Source organism: Oncorhynchus mykiss, chromosome 3, assembly GCF_057628025.1.
Source record: "Oncorhynchus mykiss isolate SJ-2025 chromosome 3, ASM5762802v1, whole genome shotgun sequence".
Taxonomy (NCBI): Eukaryota; Metazoa; Chordata; class Actinopteri; order Salmoniformes; family Salmonidae; genus Oncorhynchus; species Oncorhynchus mykiss.
Window position 1 is genome coordinate 25933177 of NC_143024.1, and position 23045 is coordinate 25956221.

Here is a 23045-nt window from a genome sequence, read left to right on the forward strand (position 1 = left end):
CAAGAACTGCAAAGCTGCTAGGCTTTTCACAAGTTTCCTGTGTGTGTTGTTAGGTTCTAATTCTCAGTCTAACTCAATGGATACTATGAAAGCTTAAACAAGTTTATTCTTCCCAGAGGGTCAATACAGCTGCATTCAGACAAAACATGTCTCCACCAACACAAGTATATATGCTCCAATTTAGATGCACTCCTCCTTCTCTCCAACCCTTACATCTGTTATGTTTCGACAGGAAGACGAAGTGATGGGGTAATAAACTGTTCCTTCTCCCTTAAGGTGACCTGACCTCAACCCCCTTGATGCCTATTCCAAAGCTCTCCACCCGTATCACCTATAGCAATCGTGATTGCCTCCCTTCTACACAGCATATTCCAAAGCCATCTGGCTCCTACAGATAACCATTAACTTCTGATATAAAAACCAGTCTCTATCAATCCTCAGATACTATCGTATTACTTTTGTTCCATCATGTCTCTAGTATAACAATGTTCCAAGTTTAACCTGCCTAGGTTCCGTTAGCGGAACCCCCCCGCAACAGCCAGTGAAAGTGCAGGGCGCCAAATTCAAAATAACAAAAATCTCATAATTAAACTTCCACAAGCAGTATTTTACACCATTTAAAAAAATAAAATTCTAATTTTTCCAGCCAAAGAGAGGAGTCACAAAAAGCAGAAATAGAGATAAAATGAATCACTAACCTTCGATGATCTTCATCAGATGACACTCATAGGACTTCATGTTACACAATACATGTATGTTTTGTTTGATAAAGTTCATATTTATATAAAAAAATCTGAGTTTACATTGGCGCGTTACGTTCAGTAGTTGTAAAACATGCAGTGATTGTGCAGAGAGCCACATCAAATTACAGAAATACTCATAATAAACATTAAACTTAATGCAACCGCTGTGTCAGATTTCAAAAAACTTTACGGAGAAAGCAAACCATGCAATAATCTGAGTACAGCCTTTAGACAACAAAGCAGCCAAAAAGATACCTGCCATATTGGGTAGTCAACATTAGTCAGAAATATTCACTTACCTTTGATGATCTTCATCAGAATGCACTCCCAGGAATCCCAGTTCCACCATAAATGTTTGATTTGTTTGATAATGTCCATCAGTTATGTCCAAATATCTTCTTTTGTTAGGGCGTTTGGTAAACAAATCCAAAAGCGCGTTCAGGTCGAGCCGAACGTCGGACAAAAAGTTCTGTTACAGCCCGTAGAAACATGCCAAACTAAGTATGGTATCAATCTTTAGGATGTCTTTAACATAAAACTTCATTAATGTTCCAACCGGACAATTCCTTTGTCTGTACAAATGAAGTGGAACTTTTCACGTGAGTGCCAGACCGAGGCTGTGGCACTCTGCCAGACCACTCACTCAAAGAGCTCTTATGAGCCCCTCCTTTAGAGTAGAATCCTCAAAACAGTTTGTAAATACTGTTGACATCTAATGGAAGCCTTGAGAAGTGAAACATAACTAATATCCCACTGTATCTTCAAGGGGGGCTGAGTTGAAAAACTACAAACCTCAGATTTCCCACTTCTTGGTTGAAGTTTTTGCCTGCCATATGAGTTATGTTATACTCACAGACATCATTCAAACAGTTTTAGAAACTTCAGAGTGTTTTCTATCCAAATTTACTAATTATATGCATATTCTAGCAGGCAGCTTAATTTGGGCACGTTTTTCATCCAAGCTACCCAATACTGCCCCCTATCCCAAAGAAGTTAATTAAGAAGTCAGAACCCAGAATCTAACAGTCCCTTGTATCAAACATATTACTCCATACTGTTCAACAATACATACACTTGGAAATTACTTTTAAATGGACAAACAATAAAAAATAAAACACGATTAACATTCACAGTTAGGCTTATGGCCTCTGTTCTATATGCACACTCTTATTTCCATCTCTCATCACACAACAGAATGCCATTCCAGCTGAAGCTGTTGGCTTTCTCCACTTCAGCTGGAGCTGCTTTTCGACTTTCTCTTTCTGGTTCTTAAGAGAGTGATAGCACAAGACTTGGAAAGCCGAAAAGAAACACAAAACAACAGCATTAACAATGTGTTAAGCTACGCATAATTATATATGCATGAAAAACAAAGTCTGAGACCATGACAATTCCCACTCTCTCTCTTCACCTGACTCTATGCCTCTAGGATACTTTTCTGCTGGATTCCACAAAATTGAAAGCCCAAAAAAGCCTCCTCATGCTTTCGCCCAGTCTTCCCCTTTCCCGGCCCTAGGTTTTGAGAGGTGTTCCCAAGCCATGTCATTTTCACTTTGTTCCCCATCTCCTCCATTGGGGAACAAATCAACGCTACATCCTCTTGAGGTAACTCAGCACTGTATAGACTTTTACAGCAATGCCTCCAAAATGTTGTTTAGAGTACAATTACCCCACCATCTATCCTTTCATATGATGCATTAACCAATAAAGCAGCTAACCCAACCCAACTATGATGTTTAAAGTAGCTCCCTGACCCAACCCATCTACATGTCTACAGTGGAATCTAGTCTCTCTCTCTCTTTCTCTCTTTAGCTCTGCTTCCTCTGTCATGGCGTCTTCAAGTTCACCCATTATGCAGTTGGACCTCACTTCCTGTGAGATCTGTGAACCCACCGAGGAGAGACATGACGATCTTTACCGCTACATGTGCTGTAAGGAGTACTGTGCATAGACCAGACCAACACTGTCCCAACACCCCTGCCTGGTGTATCTTGATGTACACTCAATCTCCAGAATTCAGCCCGTGCCCTTGGTTATCTCCTGCTTCTCATGTGCTGCTTTCTTCTGAGGATATACACACTGCAACACATTGGTCATTTCCTGACAACATAGACTCCCCCTTATGGCAAGATCACTAATTTGTGCCATTTGAATAACAGCCCCCGGTACTCCCATCAGTCTCCCAGTTACCAGCTACCCAGCCATTTGGCATGAGTCCTCATAAACTGATATCCCAACAATGCTACTAAAGTAACCCCTGCTACTACTAACATGGCCCATGACTATAGCCTCCTTCAATTAATGTCCCTACAGCGACTGCCATGAGAATAACTACTGCATGTAATCTGTCAAGAGTTCACCGGCTGTTAGAAATTGGGAAAGAGATTAATGAGTTGGAAAAATATCCAACCTAACAAAACTGAATCACGTGTTTCCTGGAAGTTTACCTTATTGTCTGAAATGCCACCACTATCTTTTCTACTCTCACAATGATCAGGGTATGTGTAATGTTCAGCTGTAGTTTAACCTCATAATAGTCCCTATATTGTGCACAGTTAGCTGTCCTCCCACTCCTATGAGCCATCTCCTGTAACAATATACATAGTCTCTGGGAATAATACCCCTCTATCACCACAACCTTAATTTATGAGCCCCCACAGATCTCCACCGCAGTCACATTCCATCCCACTTAACAGCCCTATGTAATCATTCTGTCTCAAACACACCTCATGTGTACCTCGCCTCCTGCTACAGATACATTTGTACATATATCATTCCATCTAACCCAGAACACACTAGTCACTCCTCCTAATGCACTTCTACAGTTATGGACATACTAAAACATTCTCAAATCAATTAGTCAATATACATCAGTCTCTCCTCTGGAACAATGATCACTCTTTCTTATGTTCCACGAAACCTAAAAACATATTGACTTGCAAAGGAAAGAGTGAAAAAGTACACGTTTAATAACTTCACACCACCCTTGATGCGACTAAAACTCCATTATGTTCTATACCCATGTGATGCTGGTCTCAATGCCATCTCCTTCATTTTCATCCTTGTGTGTAATCGCAAACAAGACTGAGCCTTGTATGCAATTAATTGTACCGTATCATCCAGCAATCTCTATGTATCAATGCGGTTTAACATTAAAATTCTGATGCCAAAAGAGAACTAAATTAACCTTCATGGTTGACCCAAGCTATCATCCAATGAGTTCTCTAACAACCTCCCTGTCAGAGGATACTTAGAGATGAGTTTTCTAGAGCCTCCCCAAGACTTATACATTTTAGCAGTGCCCTCAGCATTTTAGAGCCCCTCTCTCTCTCTCCGAATCATAACTAAAACATTTTGTAAATGATCCAACCCAAATATAGAGTGACAGTCCTTAGTGCTTACTTTGAGTCTGACTCAAATTTATCGTGGTAGATTCCTTGTCAATCATTGGCTTATTGGTGAAATCAGCAATCAGACAATATCTTCTTTAAGTAAATCAATTAAACCTTTAATGCAATTGCAGACAGAAGTTGACAACGGGAACATAGCACGCATGTTTCCGATTTAAGTTCTGCACCCCACCTAAGTGCACAGCTGATTTTATACATGTGATCACTCCCTAGTGGTATGATCACCTACGTCAATGTATGTGTATATCAATAAGCTGAGGTTACCTTTATAAGGCAACCTAGTACAGAAGCTTCTCTGAATGTATTAACATTGTCTATGGTCACACAAGATCAAAATGTCAAAACCAGACAGTGGTTACTTCTCTTTATCTAGTTTCGGGCTGACTCACACCTAGCCTGCAAGCGCACTCTCGCAACAGCCAGAAAGATCAGTATCTCAATGCATACTTAGCCTAAATGCCCCCCCCTCCTCCCTGCACTTATCATTCTAGCGTGTCTTCTTCAGATAGCGCTGCAGTTCATCTTCCTAACGGCACATGTAACTCTTGTCTGTCACATTTGATGGTCCTTGATAATGTCCCAATTTCAATATCCAAATGGATACGTCTGATTTTCCCACGTACACGAGCCTCTCACCTGTGCTGCTATCACCATCCTGTCTGGCCTATTCCTCCCACCAGCACCCCAGAAACATGAGAGAAATGTGTATGTTATCTCTCTCAACGCTCACTCCACATGCGCGATCTCAGGACTCTAGTGCACTCCTGCCGCCCATACCCAAGTTAATGGCTCTGACTCATATTGAAGTGTTAAAAGTCACTGTCACATTGAACGCCTTTGTCGCTTTTTCTTCAACCAGTTTGGGAGAGTTTTGAGGTTCACACACAAAGTTTGTGTCCAAATGATTCATATGATGCATTAAGACACGATCTGACGTCACCTTCCATGATAACCTCAAAAAAGCACAGACCAGAACAACAGTTTAGTTAAATTCCTTCCTGTTTCAGGAAATTCAGACAAGCGTTGACTATATAACTATACTACATAAATTATTACATTCCCAATTTTCTTAACACCATCTCTACTACAAAGGTCAAAGAGCAAAACATACTGTTACTGTTGAAACCATTTTCAACATTAGTTCATACTCCCTTGTTTTACTGGCGACCTCTCGGAAGAGTTACCCCATCAGGGAGTTGGCACCCTAATCCATCGGAGGATCCCACCAACAATCCAGCAGTCCCAATCTGGTGAAATTTATATCGAAAAAATGAATTCAGCAAATCACATATCAAAATCCATTTGGAGTAACTGTCATCCCTATTTAACATATACAGTGGGGCAAACAAGTATTTAGTCAGCCACAAATTGTGCAAGTTCTCCCACTTAAAAAGATGAGAGAGGCCTGTAATTTTCATCACTTCAACTATGATAGACAAAATGAGAAAAAGAAATCCAGAAAATCACATTGTAGGATTTTTAATGAATTTATTTGCAAATTATGGTGGAAAATAAGTATTTGGTCACCTACAAACATGCAAGATTTCTGGCTCTCACAGACCTGTAACTTCTTCTTTTAGAGGCTCCTCTTGTCCTCCACTCGTTACCTGTATTAATGGCACCTGTTTGAACTTGTTATCAGTATAAACCCACAACCTCAAACAGTCACACTCCAAACTCAACTATGGCCAAGACCAAAGAGCTGTCAAAGGACACCAGGAACAAAATTGTAGACCTGCACCAGGCTGGGAAGTTTGCAGATTCAATAGGTAAGCAGCTTGGTTTGAAGCAATCAACTGTGGGAGCAATTATTAGGAAATGGAAGACATACAAGACCACTGATAATCTCCTTCAATCTGGGGCTCCACGCAAGATCTCACCCCGTGGGGCCAAAATTATCACAAGAACGGTGAGCAAACATCCCAGAACCACACGGGGGGACCTAGTGAATGACCTGCAGAGAGCTGGGACCAAAGTAACAAAGCCTACCATCAGTAACACACTACACCGCCAGGGACTCAAATCCAGCAGTGCCAGACGTGTCCCCCTGCTTAAGCCAGTACATGTCCAGGCCCGTCTGAAGTTTGCTAGAGAGCATTTGGATGATCCAGAAGAAGATTGGGAGAATGTCATATGGTCAGATGAAATCAAAATATAACTTATTGGTAAAAACTCATCTCGTCGTGCATTCAAAGAACATCATACCTACTGTGAAGAAGCATGGGGGTGGAAACATCATGCTTAGGGGCTGTTTTTCTGCAAAGGGACCAGGACGACTGATCCGTGTAAAGGAAAGAATGAATGGGGCCATGTATCGTGAGATTTTGAGTGAAAACCTCCTTCCATCAGCAAGGGCATTGAAGATGAAATGTGGCTGGGTCTTTCAGCATGACAATGATCCCAAACACACGGCCCGGGCAACGAAGGAGTGGCTTCGTAAGAAGCATTTCAAGGTCCTGGAGTGGCCTAGCCAGTCTCCAGATCTCAACCCCATAGAAAATCTTTGGAGGGAGTTGAAAGTCTGTGTTGCCCAGCAACAGTCCCAAAACATCACTGCTCTATAGGAAATCTGCATGGAGGAATGGGCCAAAATACCAGCAACAGTGGGTGAAAACCTTGTGAAGACTTACAGAAAACGTTTGACCTCTGTCATTGCCAACAAAGGGTATATAACAAAGTATTGAGATCAAATTTTGTTATTGACCAAATACTTATTTTCCACCATCATTTGCAAATAAATTCATTAAAAAATCCTACAATGTGATTTTCTGGATTTCTCTTCTCATTTTGTCTGTCATAGTTGAAGTGTACCTATGATGATAAATTACAGATCTCATCTTTTTAAGTGGGAAAACTTACACAATTGGTGGCTGACTAAATACTTTTTTGCCCCACTGTATTTTTAGTCTGTATGCAGACTGAACAAAGTATATTTGTATATTTACTCAAAAACCAGGAACCCGAGGGAACCGGTTATTTTCCCTTCGAACCCATGATTCGCATCGTGATTCAAAAACATGTTAAATCAAGAATAACCAATCAACTTAGAATTACAACTCTTGATAACTCCATAAGGAAATAATAGTATCTCATAAACCAATGGTAAAATAGAATAGAAACTCGTATTTCTCATTAATTTTATAGTTAAGACACTAACAGCTTACAGGCGTAGGCAATTAAGGTCACAGTTATGAAAACATAGGACACTAAAGAGGCCTTTCTACTGACTCTGAAAAACACCAAAAGAAAGATGCCTGCTCATCTGCGTGAACATGCCTTAGGCAAGCTGCAATGAGGACTGTATATGTGGCCAGGCCAATAAATTGCAATGTCCGTACTGTGACACGCCTAAGACAGCGCTACAAGGAGACAGAGCGGCCAGCTGATCGTCCTCGCAGTGGCAGACCACGTGTAACAACACCTGCACAGAATTGGTACATCTGAACATCATACGTGCGGGACAGGTACAGGATGGCAACAACAACTGCCCGAGTTACACCAGGAACGCACAATCCCTCCATCAGTGCTCAGACTGTCCGCAATAGGCTGTGAGAGGCTGGACTGAGGGCTTGGAGGCCTGTTGTAAGGCAGCAACGTTGCCTATGGGCACAAACCCACCATCGCAGGACCAGACAGGACTGGCAAAAGGTCACGGTTTTGTCTTACCGGGAGATGATGGTCGGATTCGCGTTTATCGTCAAAGGAATGAGATTTACACCGAGGCCTGTACTCTGGAGCGGGATTGATTTGGAGGTGGAAGGTCCGTCATGGTCTGGAGCAGAGTGTCTCATCGGACTGAGCTTGTTGTCATTGCAGGCAATCGCAACGCTGCGCGTTACAGGGAAGACATCCTCCTCCCTCGTGGTACCCTTACTGCAGGCTCATCCTGACATTGTCCCTCCAGCATGACTATGCCACCAGCCATACTGCTCGTTTTGTGCGTGATTTCCTGCAAGACAGGAATGTCAGTTTTCTGCCATGGCCAGCGAAGAGCCCGGATCTCAATCTCTTTGAGCACGTCTGGGACCTGTTGGATCGGAGGGTGAGGGCTAGGGCCATTCCCCCCAGAAATGTCTTGCAGGTGCCTTGGTGGAAGAGTGGGTTAACATCTCACAGCAGGAACTGGCAAATCTGGTGCAGTCCATGAGGAGGAGGTGCACTGCAGTACTTAATACAGCTGGTGGCCACACCAGATACTGACTGTTACTTTTGATTTTGACCCCCCCCCCTTTGTTCAGGGACACATTATTCAATTTCTGTTATTAACATGTCTGTGGAACTTGTTCAGTTTATGTTCATACAAATATTTACACATGTTAAGTTTGCTGAAAATAAATGCAGTTGACAGTGAGAGGACATTTCTTTTTTTGCTGAGTTTAATTAAATTAATTAGCATATCACGTGTGGCAGATGTAATCAGCCATCCTCATCCCCTGCCAGTCCTCACCTGCTTCTCTCCGTCCGCTCTTCACACACGTCTATTCCTCCGTCAGTTTGAAAATATATCATTTATTTGTGATGGCAAGTGGGGATGCAGACCCTTAGTCTTCTGTTTAGATTTGTACTTGTGTTATGTTGGAGCAGCACGCAACGCGAGCGATGTTGATACATTGTATAATTTCATCGCCTGTTATAACCAAGAGCACAGATCAGTTCACTGTCATGCAGCCTCTTATTGTCGGAGAGGGAAAATGGACAGGCATGCTTGCAGCTTCACAGCAAAGAAAATGGCTTGTCTCTAGCCCAAACGGTTACAAAAATATGACCCATATTACCAGAGATGCCTTTTTTATTTGTATCAGGATTCGCGCATTTTATATATCACAAACCATGACACGGGCCATTTTGAACAAACCCAGGTTTGCTAATTATTGATTTGACATCAACTAACGTTCAGTCATGTTACCTAGCTATCTAACAACCTGGTAACTTGACAGTAGGTGTTGGCAAATTTTATTGGTACACAAAGAAAGGAAATGAGTCTCCTACTCATGAGATGTGCTTCATATAGGCCTAATGTAAACCTAAACTATATAAAACATATTTCTTTCTGGTGCTCCTTAAATTCTGTTTGGTGCCTAATGTTTTTTAAGTTGGTCTCAGTGTGTGTGTTTGTGAGAGAGAGTGTTTATGAGAGTGAGGGAGATTGTGTGTATGTCAACTGAAGAGTAAAGGTTTCATGCCCTCCTTACTGACACAATGACATGCAGATCATTATGCATGTAGATCACAGGAGGTTGGTGGCACCTTAATTGGGGAGAACAGGCTTGTGGTAATGGCTGGAGCAGAATTAGTGGAATGGGATCGAACACATGGTTTCTATGTGTTTGATGCCATTCCATTTGTGATGTTCCAGACATTATTATGAGCCGTCCTCCCTTCAGCATCCTCCACTGATGTATATTCCTTCCTCCCATTCCTCCAGCCATATCACAGGTAGAGCTTTGCAAATATGAGCAAATCAGCTATTCTATGCAGTATTCTATTCTATTAGTTCAATTTGTTGTATTAAGTGAAAGTGTGAATCTCAGTGACATGTTTTTGGAGAAAGTTTAGAAAAGCTTCCAGAGGATGCTAGGCCACTGAATCTCGGTATCGTGATACTTCGCCTGGTATCGTTTATATAATGTTGGAATTGTGACAAGCCTACTGTGTATATTGAGACACAAGTCAGTGCATCAGGTGCAATGACCCCAGTAGCATTAAAGAGCATTCAACAAATGACTCATCACAGTAAGCACAGGACTTTCCAATAGAGAACTAGTATGAAAGGTCGAATGAATTACGTGGGTGATTCTCAAACGTAATGGCCTGATGTAATTTTCTGCCTAAAGGAGTTCTGCTTCCTTGCTTTGTCCTTTTCCTGTCAGGGTTACCCAGAAACACATATAATAACGTTTCCCATCTTTTGTTTTATTGTGGGTTTTTTTTCCTCCAGGTATGAAGAGGTTGACCTTTGCTCTCAGGAAAATGTTTCTCACATTTTTTGTTTGTCTAGTTTCAGTTTGTTTTCCTTGGAATTGGCGCCATATGAGAGGGGCATGTGGGTGCCGATAGGATGCAAGGGGAGAGAGTAGCTCTGTTTAGAACGCATGGGGAGTGAGTAGCTCTTTTTTTACCGACAAAACTGTTATGTAGAAGCCAGACAAGTTTAAATTAAGCCCATAAAATCGATAGATCAATATATTCTCAAGTACCTGGGAGAGAGTGAGTGGTAATCTGTGAATATCAGCAACCAATCAGTTGGTAAAGCGACGCGGCGACACAACCATGGCTTCCCTCAAAGGAAAAGACAAGGAACAACTTGGAGATGCAAATGAGAGTAATGAACATCTAAAGGATATCCAGGAAAGTGTAGCTGAAAGGCTCTTGATGCTCACCAAAACAAACCGTTACAATCTGTGCTGAAAAGAAGTAGATTTGCTCGAAAGGAAGTAGTCTATCGTGTCAGACACGTACCAACAAGGCATGTGTGTGAGCGAACAAGACGACAAAATTAGCCTTTTGGAAACAAAGCTTTGGAAGAGGAATTGAAAATACTGTAGAACGAGACGAAACACGAGATTATTGTCTTTACCGGAAGACGAGGAAAAAGAAGCCCTTTCCAGCTACGTGGTCAAACTGATTTCACGAGTCATTGGTGTCAAAGTTGAGTTGCAAGTCGTCAGATTTGTGACTCGAGTCCAAGTCATGTGACTCGAGTCCACACCCCTGCTAAATACCCTTGCATCTTCAAATTGTGGAACTATCAGACTAAAATCAACATTCTGAATGCACAGGGGTGTAAGGGGATTAAAATCCACGGCTCTAATCCATTAGATTCATCCATGACCTGTCTGCTAGGCTGCGAAAAAGCACTACGAATTCATTCCGATCAGACCGTCACTGGAGGAAAGTGAAATCTAAACTCATCTACGATTCCTGGCAATGCTGTGAGTATGGAAGGGAAAGCAAAGAATGGAATTCACAAGTGCAGATGAGGCCCTGGACACGCTGGAAGAATCCCTTCCAGTTGGAGAGACCCCTTGTCTGAGTAAAGGAAGAAGCGGGAAAAGGTGTTAAACAGTAGGCTACATACAAGGATGTCTAGGACCAGCACATCGTAAATTGAGACATTATTATCCCCCCCCAATACAATCTATACACTACCTTCCCCAAGTATTTTTTTTTCTTATATGAAGTAACGATAGAAGTAACCGATCCCAATGGGCCACATGGACATTGAAAAGACAATTCAAAGGGGGGGAACACCCCTTCACTTCTACATTTTGTTGTTACAAGGTGGGATTACAATGGATTTAGTTGTCGCCTACTCAGAATCTCTTCTACTTTGAAAGAGTATTTGAACTTGTTATTATTTTTTATAATAAAATAAAATCTTGGTAATATAATTATCTTGATTATGTATTCAACCCCCTTAGTGTTATACATGTTATATAATCACCTTTTGGCAGTGATTACAGCTGTGAGTCTTTCTGAGTAAATCTCTAAGAGTTTTTGAACACCTGGATTGTACAGTATTTGCACATTTATTCTTTAAATTCTTCAAGCTCTGCCAAGTTCGTTGTTGATCAATGCTAGACAGCCATTCAAGTCTTGCATAGATTTAAGTCAAAGCTAACTAGGTCACTCAAACATTCAACGTCGTCTTGGTAAGCAACGCCAGTGTATATTTCGCCTTGTGTTTTAGGTTATTGTCCTGCTGAAAGATGAATTTGTTTCCCAGTATCTGTTAGAATGCAGACCTGAACTCCCTAGTCCTTGCAGATGACAAGCATACCCATAGCATGATGCAGCCACCACCATGCTTGAAAATATGAAAAGTGGTACTCTGTGATGTGTTGTTGGATTTGCCCCAAACATAATGCTTTGTATTCAGCGATGGTGGAACAAGTACTCAATTGTTATACTTGAGATAAAGTAAAGATACCTTAATAGAAAATTACTCAAGTGAAAGTCGCCCAGTAATATACTAATTGAGTAATAGTCTAAAAGTATTTTGTTTTAAATATACTTAGGTATCAAAAGTAAAAGTTTAAATCATTGCAAATTCCTTATATTAAGCAAACCAGACGGCACAATTTTCTTGTTAAAAAAAATATATGTATTTACGGATAGCCAGGGGCACACTCTCTCCCTCAGATATAATTTACAAACAAAGGATTTGTGTTTAGTGAGTCCGTCAGAGACCGTAGGGATGACCAGGGATGTTCTCTTAATAACTACTTGAGTTGGATAATTTTCCTGTCCTACTAAGCATTCAAAATGTAGCGAGTATTTTGGGTTGTCAGGGGAAAAGTTTGGAGTAAAAAGTACATCTTTAGGAATGTAGTGAAGTAAATGTCAAAAATATAAATAGTGAAGTACAGATACTGAAAAAAAACTATTTAAGTAGTGCTTTAAAGTATTTTTACAAAAGTACTTTACACCACTGGTATTCAAGACATGAAGTTAATGTCTTAGTCAAATTCTTTGCAGTTTTACTTTAGTGCCTTACTGCAAACAGGATGCATGTTTTGGAGTATTTTTAGCTTACTACTTTTCACTCTGTCAATTAGGTTAATATTGTGGAGGGACTACAATATTGATCCATCCTCAGTTTTCTTATATCACAGCCATTAAACTCTTTAAACTGTTTTTAAAAAGTCACGATTGGCATCATGGTGAAATTCCTGAGCGGTTTCCTTCCTCTCTGGCAACTTTGTAGTGACTGGGTGTATTGGTACACCATCCAAACTGTAATTAATCATTTCACCGTGCTCAAAGGGATATTCAATTTCTGCCTCTTTTTTTTAAAACCCATCTAGCAATAGGTGACCACCTTTGTGAGGCATTGGAAAACCTCCCTGGTCTTTGTGGTTGATTCTGTGTTTGAAATTCACTGCTCAACTGAGCGACCTTACAGATAATTTGTGTGTGTGTGGTACAGAGATTTAAAGAATTATGTTAAACACTATTATTGCACAATGTTAGTCCATACAACTTATTATGCGACATGTTAACTCTTTCCTGCAGCCAAATGACCAAATCACTGTCTTGTGGCCTCATGGTCGAACGTTAATAATATTTAAATGAATAAACATTATTTAAAAAAGCCCGCCGAAAATGCGGTGTTTCTATGTCTTTTGTTATTTTAGTATTTTATGATGTGTGTATAAAGTGTAGTATTTGGAATCAAACTCAATTTAATACATTTCAACTCTCTGACATAGTACTGGTTTATTTGTCATTTTTTAAGCCCATGACTATGTGTGTGAGGTGTATACTTTTGTTTAAAAGTAAACTGGGAAAAAAATTTAAACGTGAGTTACAGTTCATATAAGGAAATTAGTCTATTGAAAAAAAATGAGGCCCTACTCTTTGGATTTCACATGACTGGGGATACATATATGCATCTGTTGGTCACTGATGCCTTAAATAAAATGATAGGGGCGTGGATCAGAAAACCAGTAAGTGTCTGGTGTGACCACCATTTTCCTCATGCAGCGCGACACATCTCCTTCGTATAGAGTTCAGTCTGTTGATTGTGGATTGTTGTCCCACACTTCAATGTCTGTGCGAACCTGCTAGATCTTGGCTGAACTGGAACGCGCTGACGTACACGTCAATCCAGAGCATTCCAAACATATTTAATGGGCGACATGTCTGGTGAGTATGCAGGCCATGGAAGAACTAATTGAGGCGTCACTACAGACCCTGGTTCGAACCCAGGCCCAGGGGAGGGTCTGGCCGAGCGGGATGTCCTTGTCCCATCACGCTCTAGCGACTCCTTGTGGCGGGCCAGGCACATGCATGCTGACTTTGGTCGCCGGTTGTACGGTGTTTCCTCTGACACATTGATGCAGCTGGCTTCTGGGTTAAGCGAGCATTGTGTCAAGAAGCAGTGCAGCTTGGCACGGTCGTGTGTCGCAGAATGTATGACTCTCGTCCTTTGCATCTCCCGAGTCCACACGAGAGTTGTTGTAACTACCAATTTGGATATCACGAAAAAGGGGAGAAAAAAAGGGTTTAAAAGTATAAATAAATAAAAGATTACCAAGAAACGCTGTGTGAAACTGATTTAGCCCACTGCAGTAAACGGTTGAGCAAATGTTTACTCCTGAACCTATTTAGGCTTGCCATAACAATGGTGTTGAATACTTATTGACTAAAGAAATTTCAGCTTTTCATTTTCAATTAGTAAAAATTTAGAAATACATAATTTCCCTTTTACATTAAGGAGTATTGTTTGTAGGCCAGTGACAAATTTAATCAATTTTAAATACAGGTTGTGGAGAAAGTCCAGGGGTGTAAATATTTTCTGAAGGCACTGTATCTCTATTAAGGCTAACCCCATTAAGTGGACTGGTCGATTGTTTTGTCAATGGGTTGTTGGTCGACTGAGCATTCTTTAGTCTAACAGTCCCAAATGTATGTATTTCTTCATGGTGCACAAGCCGGCTGTCTAATTTGCGCCTATCTCAGTGGACTGCTCCATTGCCGAGGCCATGAGGATGGCACAGCCCATAACTCCAAAACGTGCTACAGAAATTGTAAATGGTTATATTATGTAACAATAATGGTGCAACGCTTATAGAATATTATATAACAAATGCGCATTCTACCGCGATGGTTAGTGGTTCTGATACATAATCTTCAGTGCGCCGTTGAATTGGCGCCTTTCCCCCAATATGTTGCTATGTGCATAATAGCAAAGTTAACCAGCATGTTGGTGTTGAGAACAATGCGGAGGAGGCAGCAGCTGAATGAGGAGGCGAGGAAACAGGTCTTGCCTTAATTGTCATAAGAAAATTGAGGGGAAACACCAACTTAATTAATGAATAGCCTAAATGTTAAACATGCCTGGTTTTATAAATTATCCATATACAGTACCAGTCAAGTTTTATAACACCTACTCATTCAAGGGTTTTTATTTCATTTTTACTATTTTCTAGATTGTAAAAATAATAGTGAAGATGTCAAAACTATGAAATAACACATGGAATCATGTAGTAAACATACAAATGAAAATATATTTGAGATTCTTCAAAGTAGCCACCCTTTGCCTTGATGACAGCTTTGCTCACTCTTGGCACTTTCAAGTTTCTTTTTCACATCCATTTTGCTGTCGTGTTCGGTGTTTTAGAACCAATTTATTGATGTGATTATGATAGGCTATAGGCCAGGCCCTATTGGTCACATGCATACATGTTTCACTTAAAGAGAGCAAGGGTCTAGGGAATGTTTTTCCTTAACAAATGTAGGTATTTCGGTAACAGAACTTTTCAGTTTAGAAACAAGTAAGAAATGAAATAGCTGTTATTATGTTGCAGCTTTGGCACAGACAGCGCAATAAACACTTGCTGTGGTGTCTGTTTGCTGCACCAGGGAGGAGAGACTTGCTGTCATTTGTTATAAATGTTTTTACTCATTGTGGCCAATGGGCTCCCTCCCTCATGAGTAATTTGTCTTAATTATTTAATCAAACAGTGCGCTTAAAGCGTCAGACAAGCTCAGTGCATATAGTTGATTTTATTCAAATTATAGAGTGTCTATATTTGAAAAATGTGTTTTACAATTTTGATTGGTCTAAAGAACAGACGACGACTATCTGGGACAGCCCAAATCTGAGTTCATCACATGCTGTTATCTCCCATGATTTTGATGAAGTGGAATGGTTCTGATGGTTGTCCTTCCCTCTCCCTCTCCTCCCCACCAGGTGACCTGTATGAGATTTTGTCCAGCCTGCCAGAGAGTGTGGCGTATTCCTGCCGACCCTGCAGCCAGTCCCAGCCCAGCCCCTGGAGGGAGCTGCTCCACATGGAGCTGAGAGCCGGGGTAGAGAAGGTGCTGGCCTGCCTGCTCACCTCCACTCTCACCCAGCACCTCATCACCTGCTCACAGGTGGGAGATACCAGGCCGTACAATGCTTCTTGTCACAGGATGTTAAATGAGACCAGATGCGCAAGCTGAAAATAGCAGCAGGCTTTAACACCTATCATGACTTGTCAAGTTTTGATGTGGCTGTTCTGAAGAAATAATTTCACAGAACGAGTGCAACGACTCTCTCCTCTCTTTTTAAAAGTTTATTAGCTGATATAGTCCTGTTCTGCTGGGACTATTTGCCTGTTCATCTTGAACTGTTGCACATAAGTTCAGTGTTGTTTCTCTCTAACATACTAAATTTGTCCCTATTCCCCTCCTGTAGTGTGTGACCCAGGTTGACCCTGACAGTGGAGCGGAGGGCCAGCCAGCCTGTGACCTCCGTGCTGTGGGCAAGAAGTTTGACAAAGGCCTCTACACCACCCTGGTCAGCGTCTGTCTATATAGCATCTGAATTGGCAGGACAGGATCTCTTCTACATTGAAACTCTCATTTGAAGGAACATTTTCAAAGGAAGATGAATGAGTAGTGTCAGCTAAATAACTATGTTTGTATATTTCTATGTCTGTTGATGTTGTAGAAATCGTTCCATGAAGATGTGGTGCAAGTGGTGCGGAGGCGTCTGGACCAGGAGGAGTCTCTCCCGGAGGATGAAAGGCCCACAGCCGTGGCCCGCTCCTACTACTTGAAGGTAATGCGGAGTACTCAGACAGCAACACTCTGGGAGGAAATCTCTTTACATAGGCAATTGTACAGTACAAATCAGAAGTATTTACTTGACCATGTAAGCTACAAGCACAGTACTTTCTGTATGACAGAAACCAGTTGGATGAACTATAAGTCTTCTGCAATGTTATCACGTTTTTACTGTACTTTAGTTACATAACCACAACCTTTTTGCTAAAAGCACACACACACACGATAGTAAACGGATATACAAATGTTCTCACGACACTTGGCTGCACTTTGAACACAGCTGTTTACGCTCATCTTGCTTGAAACGTTCTCAACTTGTTTTGAAGTTATGTGTATAGACTGTACACACTAGTTTAAATGTTTCATCAAATTCAATATCAGAAGTTAGACAACAGACACTTGAATACCCTCATCCTAACGCAATACATGGTCTGTACTCAGTCAGTGATATCAGTCCTCAGTATATGTCTTGTTGTGTCTGTAGCTCCCTTCAGTAACCACGAGCACAACCGTTCCTTGATTTTAACTGGCGGCTTTATTCTGTAGTTTTAGTCAGAATTATCACCTTCCGTGAGAACTATAAAGTAAATGAAAATACAGTTAACCACACTCTTACAGCCTTATCTTACGAGTGACTTATTAGCTTGGTATAACTCTGAAGTGCTTACAGACATAAACAGTTTAGCCGGAGCTTTAACAGTATCAGATGAAACACATGAATAAAGGAAGAATACCTCATTGGCTGCTTATTACAGAAGGGAGGAAATCAAACTTCACACGTATTATTCCTGGCATGAATTCACACTTCATCCTTAATTATTATAACGTTACCATCTTAACATACAAGCTTCAACCTTTACGAACTACACCTGATGACATGAAAACTTAGCTAACACAGCGCATGGGTTACCTTCCCTCCAAAGGTGTGTTGCTACAATACTGTCCCCGTTACAACAGTTATTAGCTATGTAGTTCTGCTTGTTTTATCATTTCCCCCGCATAGCGAACAAGTAAACAATTCAAACAAAAAACGACATAGACTTCCAGGTTACTTGTCAGTTACAGTGTCTACTGTTCCAAATGGCTGTCTAGTTTGCAGAACAGTATGTGATTGGGAATGAGTTATGGGGCTCTGTAGGGCTGTGGTTCTGGTGGTCATGACTCCCCTGGTGGTCATGGGTTCAAACTAAAATCATAGAAGATGGTTCAATCCAATAACATTTGCAATGTTTATTGGAAAGAAAAATGAACGACATGTTGTAAAATGGCCAACAGAGGAATGTAGATTCACCCTCTCCTCACTGTTCTCTCTGTAGCTTCTGGAGGAGGTCTTCAACTGGTTCAACAGTCAGGACCCCAAAGTGTGGGACCCCCGATCCAAAGACCTGCCTATGTGAGTAGCAATCTGCTCCTTAAATCTCCTAGTTCAGGGTATCTCAACTGGTGGCCCACAGTGATTTTATTTCCCACGCATAATAGAGAAATGTGGTTTCATACCAATGTAAGCAGGTTTTGAAATTATTGTTTTAGTCAAATTATTATATCTGTTTGGGCTTCTTGCGATCATTTTGCAGTCAACAAATGATGTGTAATTATGTTCCGGCCCCCTGACTATCTGCTCAAGAGAAAATCGACCCGCGGCTGAATCTAGTTGATGATCCCTATCCTAGTCTGTTAAACCTAGTTTTTGTTATGCCCGTGAACTCGGCGTACGATTTACCATGGCTCTTAGAAGGTTATCTGTCTGGGAGTTATTTCTCAGACATTGGGATTTGGGGATTTAACATTTAGGTTGAAGAATTTACCATGTCATCAGATATTGGGATTTGGGGATTTAACATTTAGGTTGAAGAATTGACCATGTCATCAGATATTGACTCATATGGGAAGATTTCAATGAAATTCCAGTTTAATGTTGGGTTGTGACATTGCTTCACTACATCCCTGCAGTGATTTATGCATTTTCCCATGAAGCAGCATAAGCCTACATTCAGTGGCACAACTGATTATGTTTTCTGGTTTGCCACACATTTGTATGACACCCCTGTTGTTCACATCCTGATGGGAAATGCGAAGTTGATTTGAATTGTACTGTCAACAATGACCTTAAAGAGGGGGGAATAGTCATTAAAATCCAATGTGACAGGAAGTTACAGAAGTTAGTTTTATAATTATCTTCTTCTTCTGTATGTTAAAGCCAGGACAGTGCCCCTCTCCCATACATTCCCAGTTCACATCTTTCCTTCCCTGCGACGGAGGACACAGAGTAGTGACTTCATTTAACTCATTGCAGGGTGATGCACAGAGTGGTAAAGGTAGAGTGGTAGAGTGGGAAATGATGTAAATATATCACTAGCCACTTTAAACAATGCTACCTTATATAATGTTACTTACCCTACATTATTCATCTCATATGCATACGTATATACTGTACTCTATATCATCGACTGTATCCTTATGTAATACATGTATCACTAGCCACTTAACTATGCCACTTTATTTACATACTCATCTCATATGTATATACTGTACTCGATACCATCTACTGTATCTTGCCTATGCTGCTCTGTACCATCACTCATTCATAAATCCTTATGTACATATTCTTTATCCCCTCACACTGTGTACAAGACAGTAGTTTTGGAATTGTTAGTTAGATTACTTGTTGGTTATTACTGCATTGTCGGAACTAGAAGCACAAGCATTTCGCTACACTCGCATTAACATCTGCTAACCATGTGTATGTGACAAATAAAATTGGATTTGATTTGATTTGGTAAGCTCAGGACTTGACCTGTCTGTCACCTTATCTTCTGGGGGAAAGATTGATTAATAAACATGAATTCTTTCTTAATGTAAATGAGTGTCATCATTAAAGTTAGCTAGATGTGAGCCACTGTCGCAGTTGTATTCCCAAAGTCAAATCCTAACTTGAGTAACTGTGTGCGTATGTAACTCAGATGTTTGCCTAAACCATCCAAATTTGAGTTTTGTGCTGGTGTCTAACACAGAACTTGACTTCCTCTTCTTTCATCTCCTCACCCCTCCATTTCTTCATCCATTCTCTTTCCCATTGCAGTGGGATGCTGTCCCATGCGGTTCAGCCCCCCACCACTGAGCATGTGTATGCCCAGTGGCGTGAGAGGGAGGAGCTAAGGTCCAGGGCCCCTCTAGGGAGCCTGCAGACGGAGAATGTACCACGCCTGGAGGTGAAACAAGAAGAGGTGCCTCACCCCACCACCCCACTGATCACAGAGCCAACCAGGGGTCTCCACTTTAGGAAAAACAGGGCTTTCAGGCTTAATAAACTCAAAGGTACTTTACACAACTGAGGGGAGGAAAAACTATGAGAACGAAAATATTGAATCAACCAATTTCCTAAGGGAATTGTTTTGGTTTGATGTTTGGCATTTGTCCCTCAGGGAAAAGGGGAAGAGCCGGACGGCAATCCATGTCTGAGGGACGTCCATTCAAGTCTGAGGGACGGCTGTCCAAGGCTGACCTAGACACAGGGTGGTCCAAGGACGACGGGAGGCAATGCTCACTGTGCCAAAAGTATGGAGATGCTAAGTCCAATGTGAGTAAGACTGAAACTAGGTTTCAGAACACTTCTGAGCAGCATGGTGGAAGAAACACAAACCGCACTCTGACTTCAGAGCACTAAGCCTTCAAACCCCTTTTCAACATAACAACCCTTGACTCACAGGAAGTTAAGTCAACTAAATCCACACAGTAGGTAACCCATCAGTACTGTATTTCTAACCTCCTCCCTGTGTCCTTCAGGAGGCGGGCAGGCTGCTGTACCTGGGCCAGAACGAATGGGCTCACATCAACTGCTCCATGTGGTCCGCCGAGGTGTTCGAGGAGGACAATGGCTCTCTGATGCACGTGCACAGTGCCGTCGCTAGGGGGCGCTTCATGGTGAGGCTTCACTTTATTTGTGCAGTGACATTCTTGTTTTTCCCTGCAGCTGTAATTTGTGTATCTTTGTCCACTGTCCATCATCTCTCAAACTCATTATCTACCCTTATTCTCTCCTCCTGGACTGATCTAACCTGTCTCCTTGTTTCTGCAGCGCTGTGAGCGCTGTAACCATACAGGTGCCACAGTGGGCTGCTGTCTGACCTCCTGCCAGAGCAACTACCACTTCATGTGTGCCCGCTCCCGCAACTGTGTATTCCAGGACGACAAGAAGGTCTACTGCTACAAACACAGAGACCTCATCAGTGGCAAGGTAAAGTCCTGGGACTACTCAGCAGTGGGACTGTTTTTTTTATTTTTATATTTGAATGAGTTTCCTCACGCATGTGTACATTGTTCTTGTTCCATTGCAGATCATCACCGGCCAAGGGTTTGAGGTGAATCGGAGGATGTACGTGGACTTTGATGGGATCAGTCTTCGCAGGAAGTTCTTGACTGGACTCGAGCCAGAAAATATCAATTTGATGATTGGTATATTTTCTCGACACATTACATTGTTATTTTTAGCTCACTTGAGTATAAGTATAACATGAATGGTCATGGGTTTTGCTCATCTAATCATAGTTATTTTCTGAATTCAGGCTCTTTGCAGATTGAAAAGCTAGGTATGCTGACTGAGCTGTCTGCAAAGCAAGGAAAACTTTTCCCAGTGGGTTACCGGTAAGTAGCAGCAATGAATAATGAATGAGAAATTGGCATGTTTAGTCTTGGTTTTTTTATGACTTCCTTTCAACTCCTCCTCTCCGCAGGTGTTCTCGCTGGTACTGGAGCACGGTGAACCCACTGCGGCGATGCAAATACACGTGTACGATCCGTGAGGTCCGACCGCCGGTCCCTGAGAAACCTGCTGAAGAGATGCCTGATAAGGGAGAGAATAACACTATAGCACACAGCCCCTGCGCCCAGTCAGGTGAGAGTCTTGGTAACACAACACTGCATCAAACCCTCACTACTACACTGAACAAAAATATAAGCGCAACATGTGAAGTGTTGGTGCCATGTTTCATAAACTGAAATTAAATATCATATCAATTTCTATACATACAAAAGCTTATTTAGCTCAAATTGTGTGCACTAATTTGTTTACTAATAATGTATAATCCATTCACCTGACAGGTGTGGCTTATCAAGAAGCTGATTAAACAGCATGACCATTCCACAGGTGCACCTTGTGCTGGGAACAATAAAAGGCCACTCTAAAATGTGCATTTTTATCACACAACACAATACTATAAATGTCTCAAGTTTTGAGGGAGCGTGCAATTTGCATGCTCACTGCAGGAATGTCCACCAGACATGTTGCCAGAAAATTGAATGTTTAGTTCTCTACCATAAGCTGCCTCCAAAGTTGTTTTAGAGAATTTGGCAGTATGCCCAACCGACCTCACAACTGCAGATCACGTTGTATGGCCACGTGTGGGTGAGCGTTTTGCTGATGTTGTGAACCGAGTGCCCCATCGTGGCATGAGGGTATGGGCAGGCATAAGCTACGGACATCGAACACAATTGCATTTTATTGATGGCAATTTGAATGCACAGAGATACCATGACACGATCCCGTCGTGCCATTGTCGTGCCATTCACCCACTGCCATCACCTCATGTTTCAGAATGATAATGCACTGCCCCATGTCGCAAGGATCTGTACACAATTCCTGGAAGCTGAAAATGTTCCAGTTCTTCCATGGCCTTCGTACTCACCAGGCATGTCACTCCGTGAGCATGTTTGGGAAGCTCTGGATCGACGTGTACAACCGTGTGTTCCAGTTCCTGCCACTATCCAGCAACTTCATGCAGACGTTTAAGTGGAGAAGGGACCACATTCCACAAGCCACAATCAACAGCTTGATGAACTCTATGTGAAGTAGATATTGCGCTTCATGAGGCAAAAATAGTGCTCACACCCGATACTTTATGATCCACACCCCTACCTTTTTTTAAAGTCATCTGTGACCAAAATATGCATATCTGTATTCCCAGTCATGTGAAATCCATAGATTAGGGCCAAATTAATTTAAATAGCCAGATTTACTTATGAACTGTCATTCAATGAAATGTTTGATATTGTTGAATGTTGCGTTGCTATTTATGTTCAGTATAAATATTAATGTGACTGTTGGCTTTCTTACACTGCAACGTGGATATTAGCAAGACTTAGACGTGGCATAGGAAACAGAGTTGTTGTTGTTGTTTCACCTCTAGAATCTGATGCCCAAGAGGTTGACGTGGCACATTCCCGACCCACTACTCCCAGCTTCTCAGCGCCACTCCCTAAACCTGACCAAGGGGCAAGGCCCAAAATCAGGAGACCAGCTGGAGGACTGTTCCGGCCTCTGCCCTCCCCAGGTAACTAA

At 41.6% G+C, this 23045-nt stretch overlaps 1 protein-coding gene across 8 annotated transcripts in view; it reads left to right on the top strand.

Annotated features, from left to right (window-relative positions):
* The window catches only part of LOC110510370 (histone-lysine N-methyltransferase 2A), a 74723-nt gene that overhangs the window by 21521 nt on the left and 30157 nt on the right, over window positions 1–23045 (top strand). For 5 of the 8 annotated variants that reach the window (XM_021591722.3, XM_021591744.3, XM_090226389.1 and 2 more), the window contains 12 exons: window positions 15852–16036; window positions 16341–16442; window positions 16596–16706; window positions 18028–18104; window positions 19791–20026; window positions 20134–20288; window positions 20495–20632; window positions 20787–20945; window positions 21046–21163; window positions 21274–21352; window positions 21442–21602; window positions 22894–23037. In XM_021591722.3, the coding sequence (XP_021447397.3) occupies window positions 15852–16036; window positions 16341–16442; window positions 16596–16706; window positions 18028–18104; window positions 19791–20026; window positions 20134–20288; window positions 20495–20632; window positions 20787–20945; window positions 21046–21163; window positions 21274–21352; window positions 21442–21602; window positions 22894–23037 (1665 nt within the window). Of the gene's footprint in view, window positions 1–2555; window positions 3919–15851; window positions 16037–16340; window positions 16443–16595; window positions 16707–18027; window positions 18105–19790; window positions 20027–20133; window positions 20289–20494; window positions 20633–20786; window positions 20946–21045; window positions 21164–21273; window positions 21353–21441; window positions 21603–22893; window positions 23038–23045 lie in introns of those variants that run through there. The other 3 variants (XM_090226409.1, XM_090226417.1, XM_090226426.1) reach the window with 1 other exon arrangement.